This window comes from Peromyscus maniculatus, chromosome 11 (assembly GCF_049852395.1).
Source record: "Peromyscus maniculatus bairdii isolate BWxNUB_F1_BW_parent chromosome 11, HU_Pman_BW_mat_3.1, whole genome shotgun sequence".
Classification (NCBI taxonomy): Eukaryota; Metazoa; Chordata; class Mammalia; order Rodentia; family Cricetidae; genus Peromyscus; species Peromyscus maniculatus.
Window position 1 is genome coordinate 16,400,151 of NC_134862.1, and position 23,976 is coordinate 16,424,126.

At 39.5% G+C, this 23,976-nt stretch overlaps 1 protein-coding gene across 1 annotated transcript in view; it reads left to right on the forward strand.

Moving 5' to 3' along the window:
• LOC102912016 (contactin-associated protein like 5-1) overlaps positions 1-23,976 on the forward strand; it is a 922,425-nt gene that overhangs the window by 440,907 nt on the left and 457,542 nt on the right. Inside the window, exon 7 of the mRNA XM_076547187.1 lies at positions 14,560-14,703. Within this exon, the coding sequence (XP_076403302.1) occupies positions 14,560-14,703 (144 nt within the window). The remainder of the gene's footprint in view (positions 1-14,559; positions 14,704-23,976) is intronic.

The following is a 23,976-nucleotide window of genomic DNA, read 5'->3' on the forward strand; positions in this document are numbered from 1 at the left end:
ATCATATCACAGCAATAAAAAGGTAACTAAGACACTAAGACAACTTTGTGGGCTCTATAACATTTTGTGAATTATCTAGTACAGCATTTGCCATCATAAGATGTTTGCAGCTGTCTGGTTGGATTCTGTCCAAGATGCAGCACACATCAGGCCTTACAAAATCCTGTCAAACAGGCAAAAATTAGGGAGAGGACGGACAACTCCTGGAATGTCTTCCAAATGCACATCACAAGCCATGAACTGCTCCAAATGCTGGATAACATGACAGCCTTTCTCCCTCCCTCCAGCTTGAGTGCGAAGCAGTTTAGAAAGGTAGTTTTAGGACTTTTGTCCTCTGATGTCCTTATAGTTCAAGAAGTCCTTTGTATTCAAGAGGTCTCAGTGATCCTGTTTGATATCACTATCTAATCAGTACCCTAAATCACAGGAACATTTTTAAAAACATGTGGTTTACACCTAGACAATTCATACACACTGGAGAATTTTTTAAAATGAAATTCTTAAATTAAGATGGCATAAAAAAAAGAACAAACCCAAAAACCAAACAACAACAACAAAACAGGAAACATACAAAACTCCAAACGTAGATTAAACTCAAATCTCTGAACATTTAAAAACACATGTGTCTCCATATGTGCTTGAGAGAGGGCTCATCTATTAAGAGTGCACACTGTTCTTCCAGAGAACCGAGGCTGAGCGCCAGCCTACACACAGTGACTCCTGACTGCCTTTAACTCCAGCTCCAGAGGATCTGATGCCATCCTTTGAGCAACTGCACTCATGTACAAGTATGCAACACACATGCGCGCACCAGACACACACACATACACATACACACTTATACCTACATTTTTTCCTTTAAAAACATCTAAAATTCCTTGTATGAGCTGGAGATGGGGACACACACCTTCAGTCCCAGCTCGTGAGAGATATAGGCAGGAGGATGAGTTTGCCCTAGGCTATGTAGAGTTTGTGAACAGCTTGAACTACCTGAGGTCCTTCTAGAAAAATGAACAAATACTTTATGCAGGAAAACAATGAAGTCCAGTGGACCACAAACAAACACAAAATATGAAAACTGGAGGAAGACTGTTTAGAAGAAGGGTGGCAGTGGGAGGGGAATATGGTGTTGGTTGGTTGTTACCCTTCGACTCTTTGGGGGCTGCCATCCAGCTGCCAAATAAATTGCACACAGAGACTTATTTTTAATTATAAATGCCTGACCTAGCTTGGCTTGTTCCTTGCCAGCTTTTCTTAACTTTAAATTATCCTGTTTACCTTTTGCCTCTGGGCTTTTTCTTTTTCTTAGTTCTGTATATTACACTTTCACTCTTACTCCATAGCTGGCTGTGCAGTTGGATGGAGTGCTTCTGGGATCCCAGCACCTGGGAGGTAGAGGCAGGAAGATGAGAAGTTCAAGGTTATCATTGGCTGTGAAGCAAGTTTGAGGCAAGCTTTGGATACATGAGACTGTTTAAAAACAAGCAAACAAACTAAAAAGAAAAATCAAACACTGAGGATGCTGAAAGGATACTGCAGTTGTTGTTAAGGCAGAATTTGAGAGTAGGATTAAAGAGACCAGAAATTTTATTTTTAATATCTATCATTGAATAACTTTAAATTTTGTGCCATATTTGAAAAAGAAACAGAGGCCACAAGAAAAGATGTATGTTTCATGACATAGTCCTTACATATCCTTCTAAAATTACTTGTTCTCATATCTTTTTGTTCACAATTTTTCTCTAAAAATTCCATTTTTGCTGGGCATGGTGATGCACACCTTTAACAGCAGCTCTGAGAGGTATATGGAGACAGATCTCCATGAGTTTGAGGCCAGTTTGATCTACATAGTGAGTTCCAGGATAGCCACAGCTATATAGAGAGATTCTGTCTCTATGTATAAAATATCAGCATTGATATCAAGTACATATATGTACACACACACACACACACACACACACACACACACACACACACACACACACATCAGGTTTTTCCTTTTAGACCACCAACCAGCTCCCCAATCATGACACAGAGATTTATTATTAGTTTTAAATGCTCGGCCTAGCTTAGGCCCATTTCTGGCTAGCTCTCTTAATGTAAATTAACTTGTTTCTTTTTATCTACCTTTTGCCTCAGGGCTTATACCTTCATTACTTCTGTATATCTTCCTTTCACTGCTTCTCTGTGTCTGTCTGTTGTCTGCCTGACTTCTTGCCTGGACATGTCCCTTGTTCTCTCCTCCTCCTTCTTCTCTCATTCTTCCTTTTTCTCTGGAGCCTACATGTCTCCTATTTATTTTCTCCCTGCCAGCCCCACCGATCCTATCTCTGCCCAGCTATTGACCATTCAACTATTTATTAGACCAATCAGATGCCTTAGGCAGGCAAGATGAAACAAATACAACACATCTTTACATAATTAAACAAATACAACATAAACAAAACTAATATGCCTTTACACAGTTAAAGTAATATTCTGCAACATAAACAAATGTAACACATCTTTGCCTAGTTAAAATAATATTCTATAACATATATATGTATATATATATATATATATATATATGCATGTGTATGTGTGTGTGCATATTCCTGTTTACATGTGAGTCTCCAATTCATGTGTGTGCACATATATGTTGTGGCCAGAGCTCCACACTGGATTTATTGTCTTGCTCTCCATCTAGATTATTTACTTGTTTTAATGCATTTATTTATTATTTAGATAGGGTAGATGATATGTATGTAACTAACATCTAACTAACCAACTGATTGACTAACTAAGTAACTAACTAACTGAATATATGCCATGAAATTTAAATTCATCATAAGGGTTCAGATTTTTCTGAGTCTTTTTGTTTCTATAAATTGTAGTTCTCTGATCATATTGGGCATATTTCTTAAATAAATGAATTAATTTCTTTGTGTGAATTAACATAGTATTAAACTAACACTAATCCTACTCTTCTATTGGTAAGATTTTCTTTGCATTTTTTGAGAGAGTATTTCAGGAGCCAAAGCTGCTGGCCGTGAACCCACTATCTGGTTGAAGACAGCCTTGATTTTCCAGTCTTCATGTCTTTACCCTCCAAGTGCTGGGATTACAGGTCTGCTCCACCACACACCATTTTCGTAGTTCTCAAAATAGAATCCAGGACGTCATGTGGGCTGGGCAAGCACTCTACCAGCTGAGTTACCTCCAGCCCCCCATGGAAATGTGGTGATACGTTCCACAAGCTAGGGGGCTGCCCTTGCTGCCTCCCTTGCTATTGCGTGGCACTACCTACTGAACACTTCCCTCTTCACACAGACTTGATTACAGGGCTGGCGGGACACTGCAGGACTGTTCATTTGTGATTAAAATAACCTCAGATTCCCAGGGAAATGGTTTCCAAGACAGTATGCAGTATTACTGCTTTTGGTGTTCTTTTTCTTTGGAAACTAACTTACAAGTCTAGCCTAAAAGGACTACATGGAGAATACAGGGAATCTCATGAAAATAAAGTAAGAAACTGGAAAATGAGAAGATGCTAAAGAAATGTAAGGAAAGAAAGAAGAAAAACCCTCAAGTTATATAACATTGCACTCGAGGGTTCGTTTCTCTTCCGGAGCTGTGCTGAAATATCCTGACTGAAGAGACTTAAGGGAGAAAAGCTGTATTTTGGCTTAGAGCTGCAGAGGGACACCATCCATCTGCAACGGCACAGCAGCAGGAGCATGAGACTGGCTGCCACTGAATCGGTGTAGAAGCTGGAGCAAACGGAGTAGGTCCAGCCTAGGAGACCTCAAAGCCCACCTTAAGTGAAGGTACTTCCCCTAGCACGGCACCAGAACTTTCCTGAACAGCAGAATCTCCTAGAAACACGCACCTCTGAGGGTGTTTCACATAAAATGACAAACTTTAAACCCTGCAGGGGCTATAATCCACGATGTGTCTCATAGGAAGCTCCAGGGCACAGGGAGAGGAAAATATCTTCAGCCCTCTGTCCCCATAACCACAGAGTCACAGTCACATGATGTCCAGAGATTCACCACAGGACATGGTTCCTGTCTTTGAGGACAGAGAAATAGCCTTAGACATGGGAATATGGACAGAAGAATCAGGTCTGAACACTTTCTGGGAAAGACTTAGATTCACTTATGTCATTCTTTTTCCTTTTAATTTTTAATTTAATTTTAATTTTCAATTCAAAATTGTGATTTTTGATTTTGTTGATTTTATATTTCCTCAAATTTTATAATTGTGAATTGCCATAAAGAGTTACCTCGTAGGGCTTGCATGAGGATCCATAGGGCTTGCTTGAAAGGCTTTCTAGCTTAATAGGTAAGCTCAAGGTTTCAGTGAGTTGATCACCAATTATTTTTAAATGAGTTGGATGGCTGGTGTCGCACCAGGCTCAGGAGGTAAAGGCACTTGCTGCCAAGCCTGACGACCTGCATTCAGTCCCATGGCATAAGGCAAGAACCAACTAACTCAGTTGTTTCCAGATTCCACATGTGTTCCTTGGCTTGTGTATATCTCCCATACAATAAGTAGCCATCTAAATAATGAATAAATGTGTAATAAATAAATAAATAAATAAATAAATAAATAAATAAATAAATAGTCCAGGAGGAGAGCAAGAGAAAAACATTCAGTGTGGAGCTCTGGCCTCCTTACAAATGCTCACACACATGCACGGGGATGCACAGGAACACACAAATATGCACATACACAAAACACATCTTGATATGTATTGAAAATAAACAAATGGCATCAAATATGACAGAAAGTCTTTAACTATTGGTACTGCACCGAGGAAGACCATCCTTGTTCCCATTTGTTGTTCTTCTAGTGCTGGAGGTTGAATCAGGGGCCTCAAGTATGTTAGGCAAAAAACTCTGCCACTAGTCTGCCCCAGATATTTCATTAATACATTTTAATTTTATTTTTATTCTTTAAAGTACTCAGGCTGGCTTGGAGGGCTCTCTGTGGTAGAGCTGCTTGTGACCTTCCTGATTTCTCTAAGTGAGATCACATCACTTGAGCCACCAAGCCTAGATTCCTTGTTTTTATTAGCATTCACAGAAGCAACTGATAACATTTTCTTGTTTTATACAAGTTTCTGCTGGAATGTTGATATCATGGCTTAATTATCCTTCCACTTCTAGTTCAGGTGGCTAATCAGACATTTAGAGACTGGCTGAATTACTATAGCCATCAATAAAATAATAGAAAATTAGCCAGGCTCTCTCAGACATACACGGAGCCTAGGGCAAGATTACAAATGGAGAGCCACATGCTGTAGTCTAAATATTTAAAGAGGTGCAAATCAAGCAAAAGATTTACTCAATAAGATGTGTTCAACTCTCCTAGCATGAACAGATTACTTTCAAAGTCACACTGTACTGTTCCCAGGTCTGTTTGTGCTGTGGACAGCTCCCTCTTATCCTCAGAAACTGTTGATTTTGATGGTGGCATGACACTTTTTAAGTCAAGCAACTTGGATGTGTTGGGAAGGTCATGGTGGAAAAGAGTAATAACACACTTGTGCTCATCTCACCTGGCCTATGAACACTGCTCCTTTAAAGCAGGATGTGGTCTGTGTATTCACAGATCAATTCCTGGTCCCAGCAGGAGCCCTTGCTGTCTCAACATATGGAGAACATTGAAGCACATATCTTCAGCCAGATATTTTCTAGAAGAATAAAATGTATGAAATTTGACCAGTTGGCCAAAGAACCTAGTTATTGATATATAGAGACAAAACCCATAAAATTTCTGTTAGACCAGTTTGGCTGGTTCATTCCCTGGCATTTGTGAGTCTGTGAAAGATCTCCAGTTACTCATTTAGCAAGAGGAGCCACAGGCATTACTCGTCCTCTGGTCTGGATGAAAACAATGTTATTACAAACAATGGTCTGGATCCAGCCTCAAATGCAAGAGCCTTTCACGGGGAACAATGCACTGCCGGTGGTAAAGCTGGAGTGTTCGGTTTGTACTACTAATAACCCACTGGCAGCATCTGTTACTCTCTGCTTTACCACCTGTGTTTTCTCTTCAAGGGCTGTAGCAGGCTTTTAAAGATCACGGATCTGTTTGTTGTCAGGGCGGTGTGGCAACCTGCTAGGGTAGGCTGATGGACTGATAAAGACTGGGGCTATGGCCCTTGAGTTTCCTTAATAATAGGATTGAGCTGGGGAGATGGCTCTGTCAGTAAGGTGCTTGTCATTCAAGCATGAGGATTTGACTTCAAAACTGCTGGGTGCTGTGGTACATATTTATACTCTCAGTGTTGTGGTGGCAGGGGTAGGTGGATCCCTGGGGTTCACTGATCTACCAATCTTGCTGAACTGGCAAGCTCCAGGTTAGAGGAGAGACCCTGTCTGTATTAGTTACTTTCTATTGCTGTGATAAGACACCATGACCAGAGCAACCTACGGAAGAATGAGTTTATTTGGGGCTCACAGTGGAGGGGTTAGACTCCATGAGAGCAGAGTGGAGGTTGCAGGCATGTGCATTCAAATCATTGCTTTAAAAACACAGATTTCACTGGGCAGTGGTGGTGCACGCCTTTAATCCCAGCACTTGGGAGACAGAGGCAGGCGGATCTCTGTGAGTTCAAAGCCAGCCTGGGCTACAGAGTGAGTTCCAGGAAAGGCACAAAGCTACACAGAGAAACCCTGTCTCAAAAAAAAAAAAAAAAAAAAAAAAAAAAAAAAAAAAAAAAAAACAATAAATAGATAAATAAATAAATAAGTAAATAAATTGCACAGATTTTACCAGAAAATTGAGATTTCTGACTTCATTCTAATGACAGAAACTCATCAATCATGGCTGAATTCCAGACACTGAGGTTGGGCTGTCTCTACTGAAGTTCCAAGTGACCCAGTGGGTGGAGAGATGGCTTGGTTGGAAAAGCCCTTGCCTTGTCAAAATGAAGACCCAAGTTCTGTCCTCAGAACACTATTCTAGTTTCCTTTCTATTACTATGATAAATACCATGTCCAAAAGCCATCGAGGAGGAAAGGGTTTATTTCATCTTGTTCTTCCAGGTTAACAGTCCATCACCAAGGGAATAAAGTCAGAAACGCAGGGCTTACTGGCTTGTTTTCCATGGGTTGCTCAGCCTGCATGCTTCTGTAACCCACAGGTAGCCCTTCCCACAGTGGGCTGGGCCCTCCCAAGCCAATCATTAATTAAGGAAATGCCCACAAGTGCTCCATGCAGGCCAATCTGATAGAGGTATTTTCTAAATTTGGGATCCCTCTTCTTAGATAACCCAGTTTGTGTCAAGTGGACAAAAACTAACATAAATAAACTAACTAATACAGTGATGTTGAGAGAAGGCTTGGTGTGCTGGCAAGCGCTTGTCTCCGTGCTGGGGAGACAAATAAAGTTGCGTTTCTGGTGCTCACTTGCCAGGCACCCTAGCCAAATTTGTGAATATCAAGTCCTGAGGAGAAGTGTTGTTTCAAAAAAATATAATGGGCAGAACCTGAAGAACAACACTCAAAGTTGATCTTTCTCACATACATGCATGCATGTGCGTGCATCCACACACGTTTAGATTCAAATCAATATGCTAAAATATTTCTACTACACTTTTATTATTTATTGTCTGTGGATGTGTGCTTTTTATAGTTCACCTGAGGAGGTAAGAGGGTGGCTTGCAAAAGTCCATACTATATTTCCACAATTCATCAACGCTGGTTGCATTCCAAAGAAGGACTGCCCCTTCTGATGGCCATGACATCTCCATGTGGCTCAGTGACATCCAGCTTCGTTACATTTCAGAGGAGACTGGAAAAGAAGACAATAGCTCACAACTGTTGTTGGAGATGGTCCATCATAAAATTGACTGCCAGAGCAAAGACAAGAATATGCATTTAAACTGAACTAGAAAAAAATTTAGTAACGGAGAGAGGAACACATTATCATCAAAGTAGCACCAACGATCAGAAAAAGAGCAGGTAGGTCTGAGACAAAAGGAGGGTAATAAGGCCAAAGGAAAAGAGAGGCAGATTTGGGAGCATTTCCCATCAAAGAAGGCTTTTTCTGGCAATTTTTCCAGCTGCAGCCTGTCTGTGACACCAGAAATTCTATCAGATTGCTGGGGAGAGGATATTGTCTAAGGCCAGCTGTGAGTGGAATGTGTACTCTACCTGGTTTCAACAGAGCCTAAGATCAAAGAAGGCTCACTGTGCAGCTCAAGAGGAGAAACAAGTGAACAGACGACAAAATTGTCAAAAAGCACAAGGCAGGAGCAGAGTGAGAAGGAAATTGCTCATCATACTCTTTGATCCAAGCCAACAAGTGTTGTTTTGATCTACTATGCTTAAATGACATACTCAAAATCGAGGATGCTGGAGAGGTACCTCAGTACATAAAGTGTGTGCTGCACAAACAAAAAGACTTGAATTTCATCTCCCTAACCTGTGGGAGTCAGCTGGCCACAGGAGCATAGGCTTGTGCTCCGATACTGGGGAGATGTAAATGAAAGATCTTGGGCTCTTCGGCTACCCAGTCTCACCAAATTAGTAAGCACTGGGTTCAGTAAGAGCCCCTGTCTCAAAAAGTAAAGTGGAGGTTGACTGAGGAAGCCACACAATGTTGAAGATTGGCCTGCACATACATGTCCATCTGTACACACATGTGCATACACATGAACACATACACATACAAAAATGAATAAGATAAGCCTTTGAAGACAATTTAATTTATAATATTTCAAAGATAAACTCATTAAATTGATATAGAAAACATCATGAATAGGAACATTAGTACCTTTGAAAGTAAAAATTAAGATAAAATTGTCTTATATCAAGCTAATTTTAAAATTTTCGGGAAAAAGAAAGTGAGAAATCCCTGCCATAGACCTTGAATGTTTTCTGATGACATCCTTAAACTTTGAGGTGTTGGAAGCTAGCAGTCTGTTTGTACATTCCAATGGGGATTTTACCTGATCACTAGGATGTTAGGTCAGACATAGAATGGATGTGGGGGAATGGGGGGGAGGGGGACTAAAGAGAGGCCAGACCTGCAAGATTCTCACTCCGTACAATCGAAGAAGTTAAAAATCAGCCTGGTAGAGTGGCTGTCACAGTTATGACATTTTTCTGAGAACTTTGGTTCACCGAGTCAAGGAGAAAACCTAAAGTGGGAAGGTGAGCATCTGTCACATTTACCTGAACAAGTCAGTAGAACAGTTTACCATAAATCAATTTCAATCCTTGCAAATGATAGCTTCCATAATTTATCATCGTAAATCATACGCAAGTGTGACTTGGCCAGCAAGATAATTCCAAGCAAAATTTTAACTTTTACTATCAAATCCTTCATAAATCATATAAAAATCAAATATAAATGACCTGAGATTGTGATTACTAATGCAGAATTCATCTTTCCTTATTAAGGCAGCATATATGGTCTTGGGAAATATTTAGAGAAATTAATGCTGTGTCTGATGGAAAGTTCTCAATACATGAAGCAGAGTTTTCCACCCTGACTACTTGAAAATGAACTAAGTCTCCAATTTGTAGTACCAATATAATATCAAATTCTCTATGGGACAATCAAAAAAATGAATGGCATTCCTCCCCTGGGACCCCATCTACTCTCAGGATGGTTTTTTTTTCACATTTTTCTAAATAAATTTAAACATTCTCTGCTAATACAAATAAAAGCTAAAAATATAAATCAAGTATGAAATGTATATTCATGGTCAAGTGCACCTCAGTACAATTTTGATTTTCTCTTCTTAGCCAGATTCAGTCTGTTCCCCTGTGAACACAGGAGCATGCTAGTGAGTGCAATGATAAGCCAGTGTTGTTGAGGGAAAAATGTAACTGTGGTGACTGTCCCTCATTCATTCCGCTGCTGTGATAAAACACTCTGACAAAGCAACTCGTGTCAGGAAGGGTGCATTTGGCTTACATTTCCAGCTCACAGTCCATCATTGAGGGGGTCAGGGCAGGAACTCAATCTGGAGCTTGAACAGGAACTTGGCTCTCTCTGGCTTCCGTTCATCTAGCTTTCTTACACAGCCAATGCCTACCTGCTTAGGCATGGTACTACCAACAGTGGGCCCTCCCACATGAATAAGCAACCAAGACAATCTCTCTTAAACAACCACAGACCGATCTGATCCCAGCAGTCCCTTAGTTAAGACTCCCATGGATAATGCTAGTCTATGTCAATTTGGCAGCTGAAGCTAAGATACTGACTAATAACTTATCAGTGCTTTGTTAAAGCTATTTACAATAAAGAGTTGGGGTGATATTGTGTCCCCCAATATATTGTGTACCCTAAGTCACTGTGGTCAGAGAAGAGAACAGCCGCTAGATAGACATAGAGGCCAGAAAATGGTGGTACACACATCTTTAATCCTAGCATTCCAGAGCCAGAGATCCATCAGGAACTTTGTGAGTTCAAAGTCACATTGGAAACAGCCAGGCATGGTGACACATGCCTTTAATCCCAGGAAGTGATGACAGGAAGCAGAAAGGTATATAAGGCATGAGGACCAGGAACTAAGTTTGTTAAGCTTTTAGGCTTTTAGCAGCAGTTCAGCTGAAATCCATTTGGATGAGGACACAGAGGCCTCCAGTTTGAGAGAATAAGATCAGCTGAGGAATTGGCAAGGTGAGGTTAGCTGTGTCTTGTTCTGCTTCTCTGATCTTTCAGCGTTCACCCCAATACCTGGCTCCTGCGTCTGATTTTTATTACTAAGACCTTTTAAGATTCGTGTTACAAAGACTTCCTCATTTCTTTACCATGGGCTGTTAACCATCTGGGTGGCTGTCATGGTGTCTTTCATCATCACCACAGACATGTGATTTATTTGTTCCACCTGGAAATGTCACCCAGTAGCTTCAGCTATTTTGGGTCCATGAAAATCATGTGCCAATTTTTGTTGCTTCTGTATGTGATGTTTGCCGTGCTGTGATGCAGCCTGTGAGACGTGTCTCATGTGACCTCTCAACCTCCTACCTCCCAACCACTCACCGCCATTTTTGTATTGTCTGAGAGCTTCAATACATTAAACCTCTCTTCCTGTTCTTGTGTCTTTGGCAGCCTTACAAGAGTGACTAAGTCACAACCAAGCAGTTCTAAGGCCTTCCACATTTTGTCCCACCCATCCAGCTGTTTTGCTCTGGGGCCATTCTGAGTCCCAGGTGATTCTAACAGCCTTGCATCATAATGGATATAAAACCAGAGTGTAAGTGCTTCCTTGGCTATTTCACTTGTTGGTAGGGCAGATACCCTGACGGAAGTAACTTAAGGAAGAATGGGTTTATTGGGCTCACAGTTTGGGGGCACAGTCCACCATTCCGAGAAGGCATGACAGCAGGAATGAGGCAGCTGGTCATCCTGCATCCAGAGTCAAGAAGCAGAGAGTCGAGGGTTATGTACAACTTGCCTTCCCCCTCTTGATTCAGTCCAAGACCCCACCGTTGAATGGAACTACCTTAATTAAACCAGTCTAGAAACCATCTCTCAGAAATGCTCAGGGACTTGCTCTTCAGGGATTGTATTTTCATTCTGTTCAGTTGACCATCAGTATTAACCATCACTAGTGCTCTCTTCCTCCTGAGGTACCCCAGAGAGGATCAGAAAGGAAACCCCCAACCCCCACTCCCACTTTACTCCCATCAGATTGTTCTCCCCTCTGTGAAACATGAGATTACAGTTTTGTTATATTCAGTGCTCTGATATTTCCCTTCTATACTACTTCTACCCTGAATGTTTTGGGCAAGAATCTTGTAATTGAAAATACAATGCTCTTTTATTCTCCTTCAGCCTTTTCAAAAACTATTCCATAGCCAATATTTTCTGTGTGAAGCAGAGGATTAAAGGAGTTCTTTGAAAAATGAAAGGTGGTTAACAAAAAATGATGAGAATAAACTTACCATTAGCTGCTCAAACTTATAAAAATAGAAGTATCTTATAATACCTTTACATTGTCAATTAATTCTTGGAAAATTCACAAATTAAAAAATGTCCCTATTAAAACTGCAAAGTGCTCACAATAAAAGTACTTGGATGCTGCAGTAAACTAATCATATCTTTGTATATAAGTTACCAACATTTTCCATGGGTAATTTTTTATTGTTTTCAAGATTTATAAAGTATTTTTATGAAATCAATAAATTCCTTAATTGATATTAGTCAGATCTAGACTTGAACAAAGATATTGAAACTTAAATTGACTTGCTACCGAAAGTGTGTATATGTTCATGTTCAGGCAAATGAACTACAGAGTGCTTCTGTGTGTTCACAGTGGATCTCTGAATTTAGGACTCTGTACTGCGATTCAGCTTAGCGGTAATGCATCTTACATGCTATAATATTCATTTTTGAAAAGACAAAGAATGCCGGGCGCAGTGGCGCACGCCTGTAGTCCCAGCTACTCGGGAGTCTGAGACAGGAGGATCGATTGAGTCCAGGAGTTCTGGGCTGTAGTGCGCTATGCCGATCCGGTGTCCGCACTAAGTTCGGCATCAATATGGTGACCTCCCGGGAGCGGGGGACCACCAGGTTGCCTAAGGAGGGGTGAACCGGCCCAGGTCGGAAAAGACAAAGAATAAAATTACATTTCGTTGTTGTTTAAAGTATGTCAATAAAGAAGAAAATAAATAACCAATATACAGAATGAGTAGGAAAATATTTTCTTGATGTAGGAGTCAGGATCACTACTTTGTGTAATTGGAAAATAGAAGAAAGTTTACATACTTTGTTTCCAGAAAGTTCCATGTTATTATTGTTTAAAATTCTCTAAAATGTTTTTTCTAGTTCTTAGAAAATTTTGACCAGAAAAATGAAGTAAAATAAAAGTACAGAAAATATATGTGAAGAATAAAGTGTTTTGTGCCTATCCTATGATTGTACATCTCAAATTCAAAGAAATTTCCTAGAAGCATACACAAATATCTGGCTAGAGAAAAATAAGCACGTCAAGTTTAAAAATAGATGAAAGCATCATAACTATGTTTGAAAAGTAATAACCAGATACAGCCCCCTCATAGTAGGAAACATTTACAATTCTACATAACTTTAAAAAAATGTACATCTAGGCCCAATATATTATTAGTATATTATATGAGTAATGATGGAAGAACATAAGAGGAGATGCTCTGGTCAGGAGAACATGATCTTCTCTAACATTGTACACTTAAGAGAAAGGAGGAGAGAAGAGGAGCTGATAGAGGAGACAGAGGAAAGAGAAAGTGAGAAAAAGGGAGACAGAGGAGGGAGAAGACAGTGGACAGAGAGAAAAAAGATGCAAGGGTGAAGAGATCCTAGGGAATGTGGCTTTTCAAAGCAGTGGAGAAAACCTGGTTGCTGTCTATAATGGTGAGGCAAATGAGAGGGCAGTCACTATTCTCTTGTCTTGCACAGTAAGAGCAGTATTTCCAATTTTGTTTATTACTATCTCCATCATAAATTATTTGTGTTAATTTACTGAAAATATACATAGTAAAGAAAGCTAACATCCTGTAGTTATCCCAGACGTCTACCATTGAAATGTAGTTCTGTGCCTAGACGTTGTAGACATGTATGTGTAGAGGTGTGGTGATTGCATGCACACATGCATGGATATGCCATGTTGTGAAAAGACAACTGTCAGTAGTTGTTCACTTTTTACCTCGGGACAGTGTCTTTCTTGCTATAGCTGCCACAGTGTTTACTCCAGACTAGCTGGTTGGTGAAATTCTGTTTCATTCTTCTGCCCTGCCCCACCAGCTATTCATAGTGGTGCTGGGATCACAGATGCCAGCTCTCTGTCTCATCTGGCTTCCTTTTTGTTGCTGTTGTTTGTTTTGTTTTGTTTTTAACAGGGTTTTTAGGAATCAGAGTTGGGTCATTGCGCCTGTATGGTTAGTGTTTTTGCCCCCTGAACATCTCCTGGCCCTGGTGTGCACAACTTTCTCAAAGCTGAAATCATACTTCACAACCAATAGTAATTCTCGTACTTTACAATTAAAATTGCATTTGTTTTCTGTTTTACCATAAATATTTAATAATTGTCATGCTAACCGTTCCAGAATGCTGATTATTATTTGCTTCCCAAATCCATAGGACATTTTGTATTATTTCTATCTTTTATCTTTATAGATTACAATTGTGGAACAACCCTATGCATGTAAGCCCTTTGGTTACTGTGAATTTTAGAACTAGGAATCCCTGTAGCAGAACAAGGGTCTGTCTGATTCCTTAACCTTTTTTATAGCCATATCCTCTCTGTTACTGTGCTCCAGATAAACATAAAGATTTTATTTTAATTTTCTCTTTTTTTTACCTTTGTAAATTACTGTTTTATTTAGTATTTAAAAAGTTTTAAGGAAGAAATGAAAATGCATTTGTAAAGTAAGCCTGTAAGAGGCAAGCAATTACAGGTATTTTTATATGGGCTAATCAGTATTCTTTAAAAAGAGTAATCAAGTGGCATCTGCAATTTACTAAACCTGCTTGGCTTACACATACAATTAAATCTAAAGAATGTACTCACTTCTCTCACATTCCTGCTTCTTAAGAGCTTGTAACTAAGAGTTGATTTTTATTTTTTCCATGATGAAGCTCAGTTTTGGAGGAATTCCAGTGCCAAGCAAACCTGGGACCTTTCTAAAGAAAAACTTCCATGGCTGTATTGAAAACCTCTACTACAATGGAGTGAACATAATCGACTTGGCCAAAAGACGCAAACACCAAATCTACTCTGTGGTAAGTCCACTCTCTCTGTCACCTGGTGCTTTGTGGACTTGGCTAAGTCTTGCTTTGGTACTCTACCCCTCCACCTCTTCACACTGTGTGTGGTCAGTCCACTCTCTCTGTCACCTGGTGCTTTGTGGACTTGGCTAAGTCTTGCTTTGGTACTCTACCCCTGCACCTCTTCACACTGTGTGTGGTCAGTCCACTCTCTGTCACCTGGTGCTTTGTGGACTTGGCTAAGTCTTGCTTTGGTACTCTACCCCTGCACCTCTTCACACTGTGTGTGGTCAGTCCACTCTCTGTCACCTGGTGCTTTGTGGACTTGGCTAAGTCTTGCCTTGCTATTCTACCCCCGCACCTCTTCTCACTGTGTTTATCTTATGTATTTAGAATTTTCATCAGCCAAGGCTGGGTATGTAGTTCAGTTGGTAGAGTGTGTGCCTAGCATGCTTAAAACCCTGAGTTCCACGCCTGTGTCCACATAAAAACAGGTGTTTTAGTTAATTTTCTAACTATGGCCTAACAAGAAACAGTTTAGAGTAGGAAGGCTTTTTCTAGTTCATAGCATGAGACAGTAGCTTTCGTCATTGCAGAGAAAACACAGCAGTAGAAGTGGGAGACTGGCAAGTGACGCCTCATCAGCACTAAAGACAGACAGTGAACAGGAACCATGACTGGGTTCAAAACCTCAGGCGTTCTACCAGTGACAACCTACAGCAAGGTCCCAACTCCTTAAGGTTCCAAAACCTTCATAAACAGGCTCACCTTCTAGGTACTAAGTGTTCAAACAGGTGAGATATGTGAGATTATAGAGAATATTTCATACCCAAACTACAATTGGCATGGTAGTGCACACCTGTAATCCCAGAATTTGGGAGGTGAAAGCAGGTAGATCAGAATTTTAAGTCACCCTCCATTACATAGCAACTCTGAGGTGAGTTTGCTACATGAGGTCCTGCCTCAAAAACTTAAAATGAAATAAAACAGTTATTGTCCTATTATCTGACTTGATATTGGAAAAGAGCCAGCTGAGAAAAAGGCACTGCAAATCATTTCATTGGTAAAGTCAATTATAGACATGCAGAGGATACTGGTTTCTTGGCTCTGTGGAAGATTTGAAATCTATGCAGGCTAATATGGGTTTTGTTTAAAAATTTCCAAGAAATGCAATGAAGGCATGGATCCCATTGAATTATGTAGCTAGGACATTGTGTGTGTACTTGTTAGTTATGTTAAGCAGGGCATTTTAAATGATACTGCAATCTTAGTGTCTTAGAGCTTCCTTGTGGATCACTTGTAATCACAGTGGATAAAGTCTTCACTAATTTACCAAAGTCTATTTTCCTTATACACCTTGAATTTTATGAGGGGTCTTTAAAAACTTATCCTTGAATTTTCTTTCCTCTTTTCAATTCAATTGCTCTTACATCTCCCTGCACTCCCTTATAAATTTACAGCCTCTTTTTCTTTATTATTAAACACACACACACACACAAGCTGCTGAGTCCATCTATTGCTTCTTATATGCATATCTTTTGGGGGCTGATTACTTGAGATTGCATAACCTATCAAGAGGCTCGTCCCTGGAGAAGACTTATACTCCCCCTCTCAGCAGCCATTAACTTCCTGCAGCTCTTCATCTAGTGAGCTTTCCCCTATCCACATTGATATGCCAACTGGTGTTGTCACTGTGCAGGCTTTACTTAGGCAGCTGTATTGTGGAGATTGATGTGTGCAGCTTCCCTGAAAATAGAGAAAACACTGTCATGCATCAGATATTCTAGGTATATATATATTACCTCCCTTCTCTCAATTCCTGGTAATGCCTTGAATATAATGGGGACTCAATAATAATATGTGAGTTTTCTGATAAAATTAAGAATTTATATATTTCTTCTAGTGCTCTGAATGTTTGGTGTTACCACATGCTGAGTTCTGTTTAGTACTATCTGATCAGGGTGAATGGGTCTGTTTGCCATGTAATAATAGCATTCTCTTTCTCTAGTGATAACCTTATTCTGAAGTCTACTTTACCTAACTATAATGTTGGCATGTGAGCTCTTTTCTTCTTGTCTTTCTTTCTTTTTCTTTTCTTTCTTTCTTTCTTTTTTTTTTTTTTTGTTATTTGTTTTTTGAGACAAGATTTATCTGTATAGCACTGGCTGTCCTGAAACTTGCTCTGTAGACCAATGTAGATGTAACCGTCTTATTAAAATAGAAACACAGAGGCATATGCCGAGTTGAAAGCCCAAGAGGTCAGAGCAGTAGCTAAGAGCTAAAAACCCTTTCTTACCCTTCATTGCCACTGCTGCCCTTCCCCTCAGAAAGAGACCTACTTCCTGTGTGTCTGTTTTTTTATTGACTTTCTGTTCTGCCTTCTCATTGGTTGTACACCCAACCACATGACCTCCTTGTCACTGCCTGTCTATACAGACCTCCAGGTCTTCTATGGTTGGTATTGAGATTAAAGGCATGTGTCTCCATGCTGGCTGTATCCTTGAACACACAGAGATCCGCCTAGCTCTGCCTCCCATGTGCTGAGATTATAGGCGTGCACCACCACTGCCCAGCTTCTGCTATGGTTTGCTATTAGCTCTGACCCCCAGGCAACTTTATTTATTAACATACAAATAAAATCACATTTCAGTACAAATAAAATATCACCGTAGACCAATCTGGCCTTGAACTCAGGCTTTTGCCTCCTGAGTACTGGGATTAAAGGTGTGTACCATCACCACCCATCAAGCTCTTTTCAATATTTGCATTCTATTGTTTTCCCCTATTGTTTGTTTTTTTAAGTTGTCACTATCATTATTTGTTGTTTACAATTAATAATTGGGTCATGAATTTTAATTAACACAAAATTTTAAGTGGTATACTTGGTCCATTTACACTTAATCCAATTATTGATATGTGAAAGCTTAAATATCTATTTATAATTCATGCCTTCTGTTTGTTCTCTTGCTGTTTTAATACTTTTCCTTTTAAGAATAATGTGTGTTGAATGAATATTAGAATTTGATTTTGGAATGTGAGTGTCTGTTATGGACTATTAATTTAAGATTTGTTCCATTTATTTATGCTGTGGAATATTTGTTTAATGAAGCAAAGATGTGTTGCATTCTCTTATGTTGCATTTGTTTAACTCTGTGAAGCTTTGTTACTGTGCCTGCCTAAAATAACTGATTGATCTAATAAAAAGATGAACAGCCAATAGCTGGGCAGGAGAGAGGGATGGGTAGTTCTGACAGGCAGAGAGAACAAATAGAAGAAAAGAAAGGAGGAAGGAGCAAGAATAGGAGAAGAGAAAGAAAGGAGCCAGTCATTCAGCAGCACAGCAAGACATGGAATAGAAGGAAAAAAAGATACACAGAAATATAAAAAGGTGAAAGCTCAGAGGCAAAAGGTAGATGGGATAATTTAAGTTAATCTGGCTAGAAAAAAATGGACATTCATAAGTAAGGATAAGCCTCTGTGAATTGGGAGCTAGCTGGTGGACTCCCAAAGAGTAAAACAAACAAACAACAACAAAACAAACAAACAAGGACAAAGAAAAAAAACACAAACAACTACAAGTGTCTCCCTTCATAGCTTTTGTTTGTGGTTTCTCGGGTATAATGTATATATGTAACTTTTCGCAGCTTAATGTTTTTATCATTTGAACATTATAATTGAAATATAGAAAAGTTATCTCTTTTACCTGTTTTTAAAGCTACCTATCCACCTCTTAGGTTTATTTAATTGTGCTAATTATTTCCTTTCTTTGTAATTAGAAGTTTATCAGTTGCTTTTGCTTTTGCTTTAATTTTACAAAATAATTTCAAAAAATTAAGAGAAAAAGTGTTTATTGTATTTATTCTCTTCTGGTACAGTTTAAGATTTGGAAAGAAAGCAGAGAGAGGGTGATAGGCACAAGGGAGACTGGAAGGCAGGCAGAATGCCACGGGAGTCACAGAAGGGCGTGCAATCTCCCACCCACGTTCTAACTCTGCCCATAGTTGTGTTTTCCCTGTTTGGGGTATCAGAGTTCAGCTTTCTGTGTAGTGAATAGCACAGCAAGAGTCAGTTGTGGGAAACAATACACTGTGCTGCTCCTCTGAATCCCTGACTCTGAAAGCTGCAGAGTCCTGCTTTTAGACAGGAGTCGTCACTGAGCACATTTGTCACACTGACCCACTTAGAAAGGGGTTTTATAACCTTGAAAATTACATTTTTTCTTCTGTTTAAAACAATGTAAAAATCATTCTAATATAATTTAATATCTATAAAATCTGCAGTTATACATAAAACCACGATTTATTTTTAAAATATATTGTTTTTTCTTCTTTATTCTCTCAAATCTCCTTTTATGCCATTTCTATTTAAATACTTTTCTTAGCTATACTTTTTACTATATATGTCAAATTCTCATATCTTCTTTCATCTGGGAATATTATGATTGATTTCCTTGATACAAAATTGGGAGTTGTCAGCTCTTTTTATTTAGTACGTTGAAATTTTGACTCTCTTCCCTCTGTTCTCAGTGACAGATGCATTATCTCAGTGACAAAAGCAACCAGGTTGCTTTTTCTCTGAGGGCGCTGTGTATTTTCTCTCTGGGTTATATCAAAGTTTGTCTTTGATGTCAGAAGTTAGAAGTATGAGTGTGATGTGAATGGCTTTGGATTCTTTGGCATTTCCTGTTAGGCTTTTTTTTTTCTCAGTTTTTTGAATATATAAGCTTTTTACCCTATTTGGGTATTTTACCCTTTTAAGGCAACTTTCTGTTGTTATATGTGGGCAGCTTTCTATCACTGTATGCTGAGGTGTATAGAGACCTTTTGTTTACACAGTCTGTGGGTGAGCATGGGAATATGTGTGTGGATAACCAAAGAGATTAAAAGACAGCATAGGATCTCCTGGAGCCAGAGTCACAGGCAGTTGAAAGATCTGTCACAATCAAAGTAGGTGCTGGGAACTGAACTTGGGTCCTCCACAAGAGCCCCATACACTCCAGCACTGAGCCGTTTCTCCAGCCTATATCTGGATATTTTATAACTAAGGTCTTTTATGTCTTGTTTCTGATCTTAATTATCCTTTTGTTATAGCTTGTCAGGCTACTTTATTTTAGATGTTGCTCAAACAAAATGACTTTAATTCTTACATATTTGACATCTTCTTTTCAATTGGTGGTATAGATTCACCACTGTTTTATCTTCTCATTGTTATTACATGCATCTATTAAATTTTGAAGTTTAATGTATTTCTCTCTCTCTCTCTCTCTCTCTCTCTCTCTCTCTCTCTCTCTCTCTCTCTCTCCCTGTGTGTGTGTGGTGTGTGTGTGTGTGTGTGTGTGTGTGTGTGTGTGTGGTGTGGTGTGTGTGTGTGCTCCTTACTAAGTAATTTAGTCGAGCCTAGTGGCCTAGCCTGCATACCTGGAGGTATAAGGCAGGAAGGAACTGAGGTCATACGCAGTTCAGCATTGCTTTGGCCCTGGGCAGCTGGATGATGGAGGAAGCTGGGCTTACTTTTTCCATCAAGGCCTGCAAACTGTCATCATAGGCTCCAGTCAGTTCTTGTCCTAAAGGACAGATTGCAGAGGTAGGGGTGTGGTTTGATTTCTGGAAGAGGCAAAGAGGCAGCTACAGGGTTGTGGCTTTTCCTCTTCAATGATGAGATATGTTAAATTCTGTCACTAATTAAACAGAATAGCTAGAAGTGAAATTCAATAGAGTGAGGAAAGATAATATGGATTTCTGGATGTCAGCAATCTGATACTATTCCCTTTTCTGGATGAATCCTGAATCAAAATGTTAATAAATGTTTTCCAATCTTTTTACTAACTACAGCATTTACCAGATTGCCCAAAAGTTTTCTAGTCCATTTAAGTCCTCAGGGCTTAATTGGCAGTATAGTTATTATAAGGCACAGAGAACCATTTAGCACTAATGCATTTGGGAAAAAAAGATTTAATCTAAGAATACAATTTTACTGTGCAGGTAGAAAAATTTTAGCTTTTACCTTTACAATATAAAGAAACACGTATTATTTTTCTCCCAAATTGCTTTCATCTTCTCTCTTATCAAATAAGAATTCACACACACACACACACACACACACATATATATATATATACACACACACACTCACACACACTCCTGTTATATTTCTTTGGCATTCCTTCAGAGATGTACTGGTTCACACTATTAAATACAAAAGCACAGACACTTTCATTCCTGTAGTCAAGCTTAAAGTTTCCCCAAAAGACACTACAACTGCCTCTAGTCAACTTTGTTCCAAGTCCCGTAATCACTGTGGTGCTGTTAAGAATTCTAGAAAATCAAGGCTAGTTACTGTTTCCTGAGTGATGTTCATTTCCAGTGTTCATAGTTTTTTTTTTTTTTTTTTTTTTTGCCATCACTGAGACTTCAAAAGGCTTCAGATGTTCAGGGTTTATCATGAGATTAACAGAATCAAGAAAAAAAAGCCAAGAGGTTTAGTTGATGCCCATAAATTACAAATTTTGACTCAAGGTTCAAGGAAATTCAGGCTTCCCTGTGCCTCATAGAGCCCAAGCCTTTCTTGTAGACTGTATTCAGACAGCATCCCTTTTCCAATCCATCATCCCTTTCTTATGGGACCTGCCCACTCCCTGGAGATTTAACAGCTGCTCCATGGGAATAATTCAATTTAGTCTTTATAGCCCGATTTGACTACAGGACGATCTTCCACATTTCAGAATGCAGTAAAACTAACAGCTTAAAGTAGACATAAAAAATACCTAGCTATTCTTCTCCAAATCCACCACCCTGTGCTAATACACCTCCATATAATAAATAATCAGAAAGTAAATGGGCCATTGAAGTGTGTGTGTAGTAGCTGTAATGTGGATTATTATACACATAATACAGGAAGCATATTGCCTTGATAGCTCCCTAGGCATGATTAATTTCAAGCTCTGTGCTCTATAAGAAATAATGCTTTCTTGTGACCTTTATTTTGTGAGTGTGAGATCCCACCCCCCCACCCCCCATTTTGACACAAAGAGAGTAACATGATTATTTGGTCATTAGCTGGCTCCTATTCTCTTCACATAGGGATTCAAATGATCTTTTTTTATACCAACATAAGAGCTCAGCTCTGAAGAGATAGTTAAGTCTATAAATTGTTTGATTTGTAAGCACAAGGACCTGAGTTTGATCATCAGAACCCACATGAGGGAAAAAGGGAAACAAACCAACCAAAGACACAACAAAACAAAACAGTTAAAAATGGTGGAATAAGTCTGTAATTTCAGTGCTAGAGAGATGGAGACAGGAAGATCCCTAGTCTGGTTGGTGAGTTTCAGGAGAGTGAGAGTGCTTTTCAAATAAAAAAGTGGACAGTACCTAAGAAGTGACACTCAAAATTGTGTTCTGGCCTATACATGCATGTACACGCATTGTCATGTAGATCCACACACAACACAAAGTACTCATGTTACTTTACTTGGTCTTCCATTAAAGAGGAGAAAAATGCCAATAGCTAAAAACAAGCTTGCAAGTTTCATACAATTAGCTAAGAAGCCCATTGATCGAGTCATATCACTTCTTTGTGACTGTCTCCAAGTAGCTAAGTCAAAGCATTGGATGGACAGAGGCCAAGACTAAACACATACCATGACCTCTCAGCCACATGGCTAATGTTGCTGAGGGATCACAATGTTCTTTTCCATTTGTTCTAGACAAGGTTTAATGGTCTCCTGACCAGAGTTCCCATAAGTAGCTCTCTTGGCACTCTGGTTGGAGTGTGAGTACAGAGGTTCCATGAATCATTCAGCTGTGCAGCTTTGGGAAAGTGACCACATACTGGTGCTCTCTAATGAATACTGGGAGAATTATAGTACCTCCTTTTAAGTGACAATACAATTCATAGGCAACAGGGAATATCTGAGTACCCGGCATCCTAGGCTGTTGAGTAAAACATCCTGCAAACTTCTACTCAGCTGAAGTTGGTTTGTGAGCCGAGCCAATACTAACTTGCCATTTTACACAGTGCAAGAATGGAGTGACATATAGTTTCCATGTCTTTGACTGCATCTGAATTGTAGTTTGTCCCTGAACTGTGTTAGTAACAAAGTGTTTTTGCTTAGCCATATTATTACAATCTCATCTGTCTCTTTCTCTTGGAGAAATATAATGATCACTCCAAACTTGACTTGACTAAATGATTGGTTCCTTTAAAACAAGACTTTTCGGAATAGAAATATAGAAGATATTTTCTAGTGGACTTGTACAAATTACACATATAAATGAGCAGGCAGTGAGCATTTGTGAAGTTTGTCATTATTTGTCTGCACCTAAGAGACTACAAGGTAAGTGTGCAAATGTATGGGAGCTTGCAGGCACACACACACACACACACACACACACACACACACACACACACACACACACACACACACACCAGAAAGACAGTAAACTTTGTTTAGCTTCCTATGACCCAGACACCCATCAAAGTTGCTCAGAGAAAACTACCTTCTGCCTAGTGGAGCCTATAATCTCTTCAGCTTGTCCTTGGGATTGTTTCAGCTCTGAGAGTGTTCTCTGTGATAAATGATATGTTCCCTTAACGACTGTCTTTCTCAGCCATTTGACCAGTCTGACATTCGCATCACATGCCTCTCTGCTGTGTGTTTCCCAGACCCTGGGAAAAATGATTTCCAAGTTGTTAGATTCCTCAGCCTCACTTCCTTCCTTTCTTTGAGAAATTGAGATGAAATAGTTCAAGGTCAGATGAAGAATAATGTGGCTGAAAGTTAAATAATAATAAAATTAGTGAACAGTGGAATGGGTTTTTTTTTTTTTATCTTAATTCATTTGGGCAGCTGGGATAAAATTCCATAAAGCAGGTGGCCTATAAACAACAGTAATTTATTTCTGACAGTCCTGGAGGCTGGGAGCTTGGATTTCAGAGTGTGGCATGTTGAGTTCTGAGAGAGTTGCCTTCTGGGTTGATGGTATTCTACCTTCAACTAGGCCTTTATAGAGTAGAGTGTCTAATCACGATCTAAGCACCTCCTGCAAGGCCTCCCTTTTATTTTATTTTATTTTTTTTTTTTTTTTTTTTTTTTTTTGGTTTTTTCGAGACAGGGTTTCTCTGCGTAGTTTTGCGCCTTTCCTGGAGCTCACTTGGTAGCCCAGGCTGGCCTCGAACACACAGCGATCCGCCTGCCTCTGCCTCCCAAGTGCTGGGATTAAAGGCGTGCGCCACCACCGCCCGGCCAAGGCCTCCCTTTTAAAGTCATCGCTTTAATGTTTCAAGAGT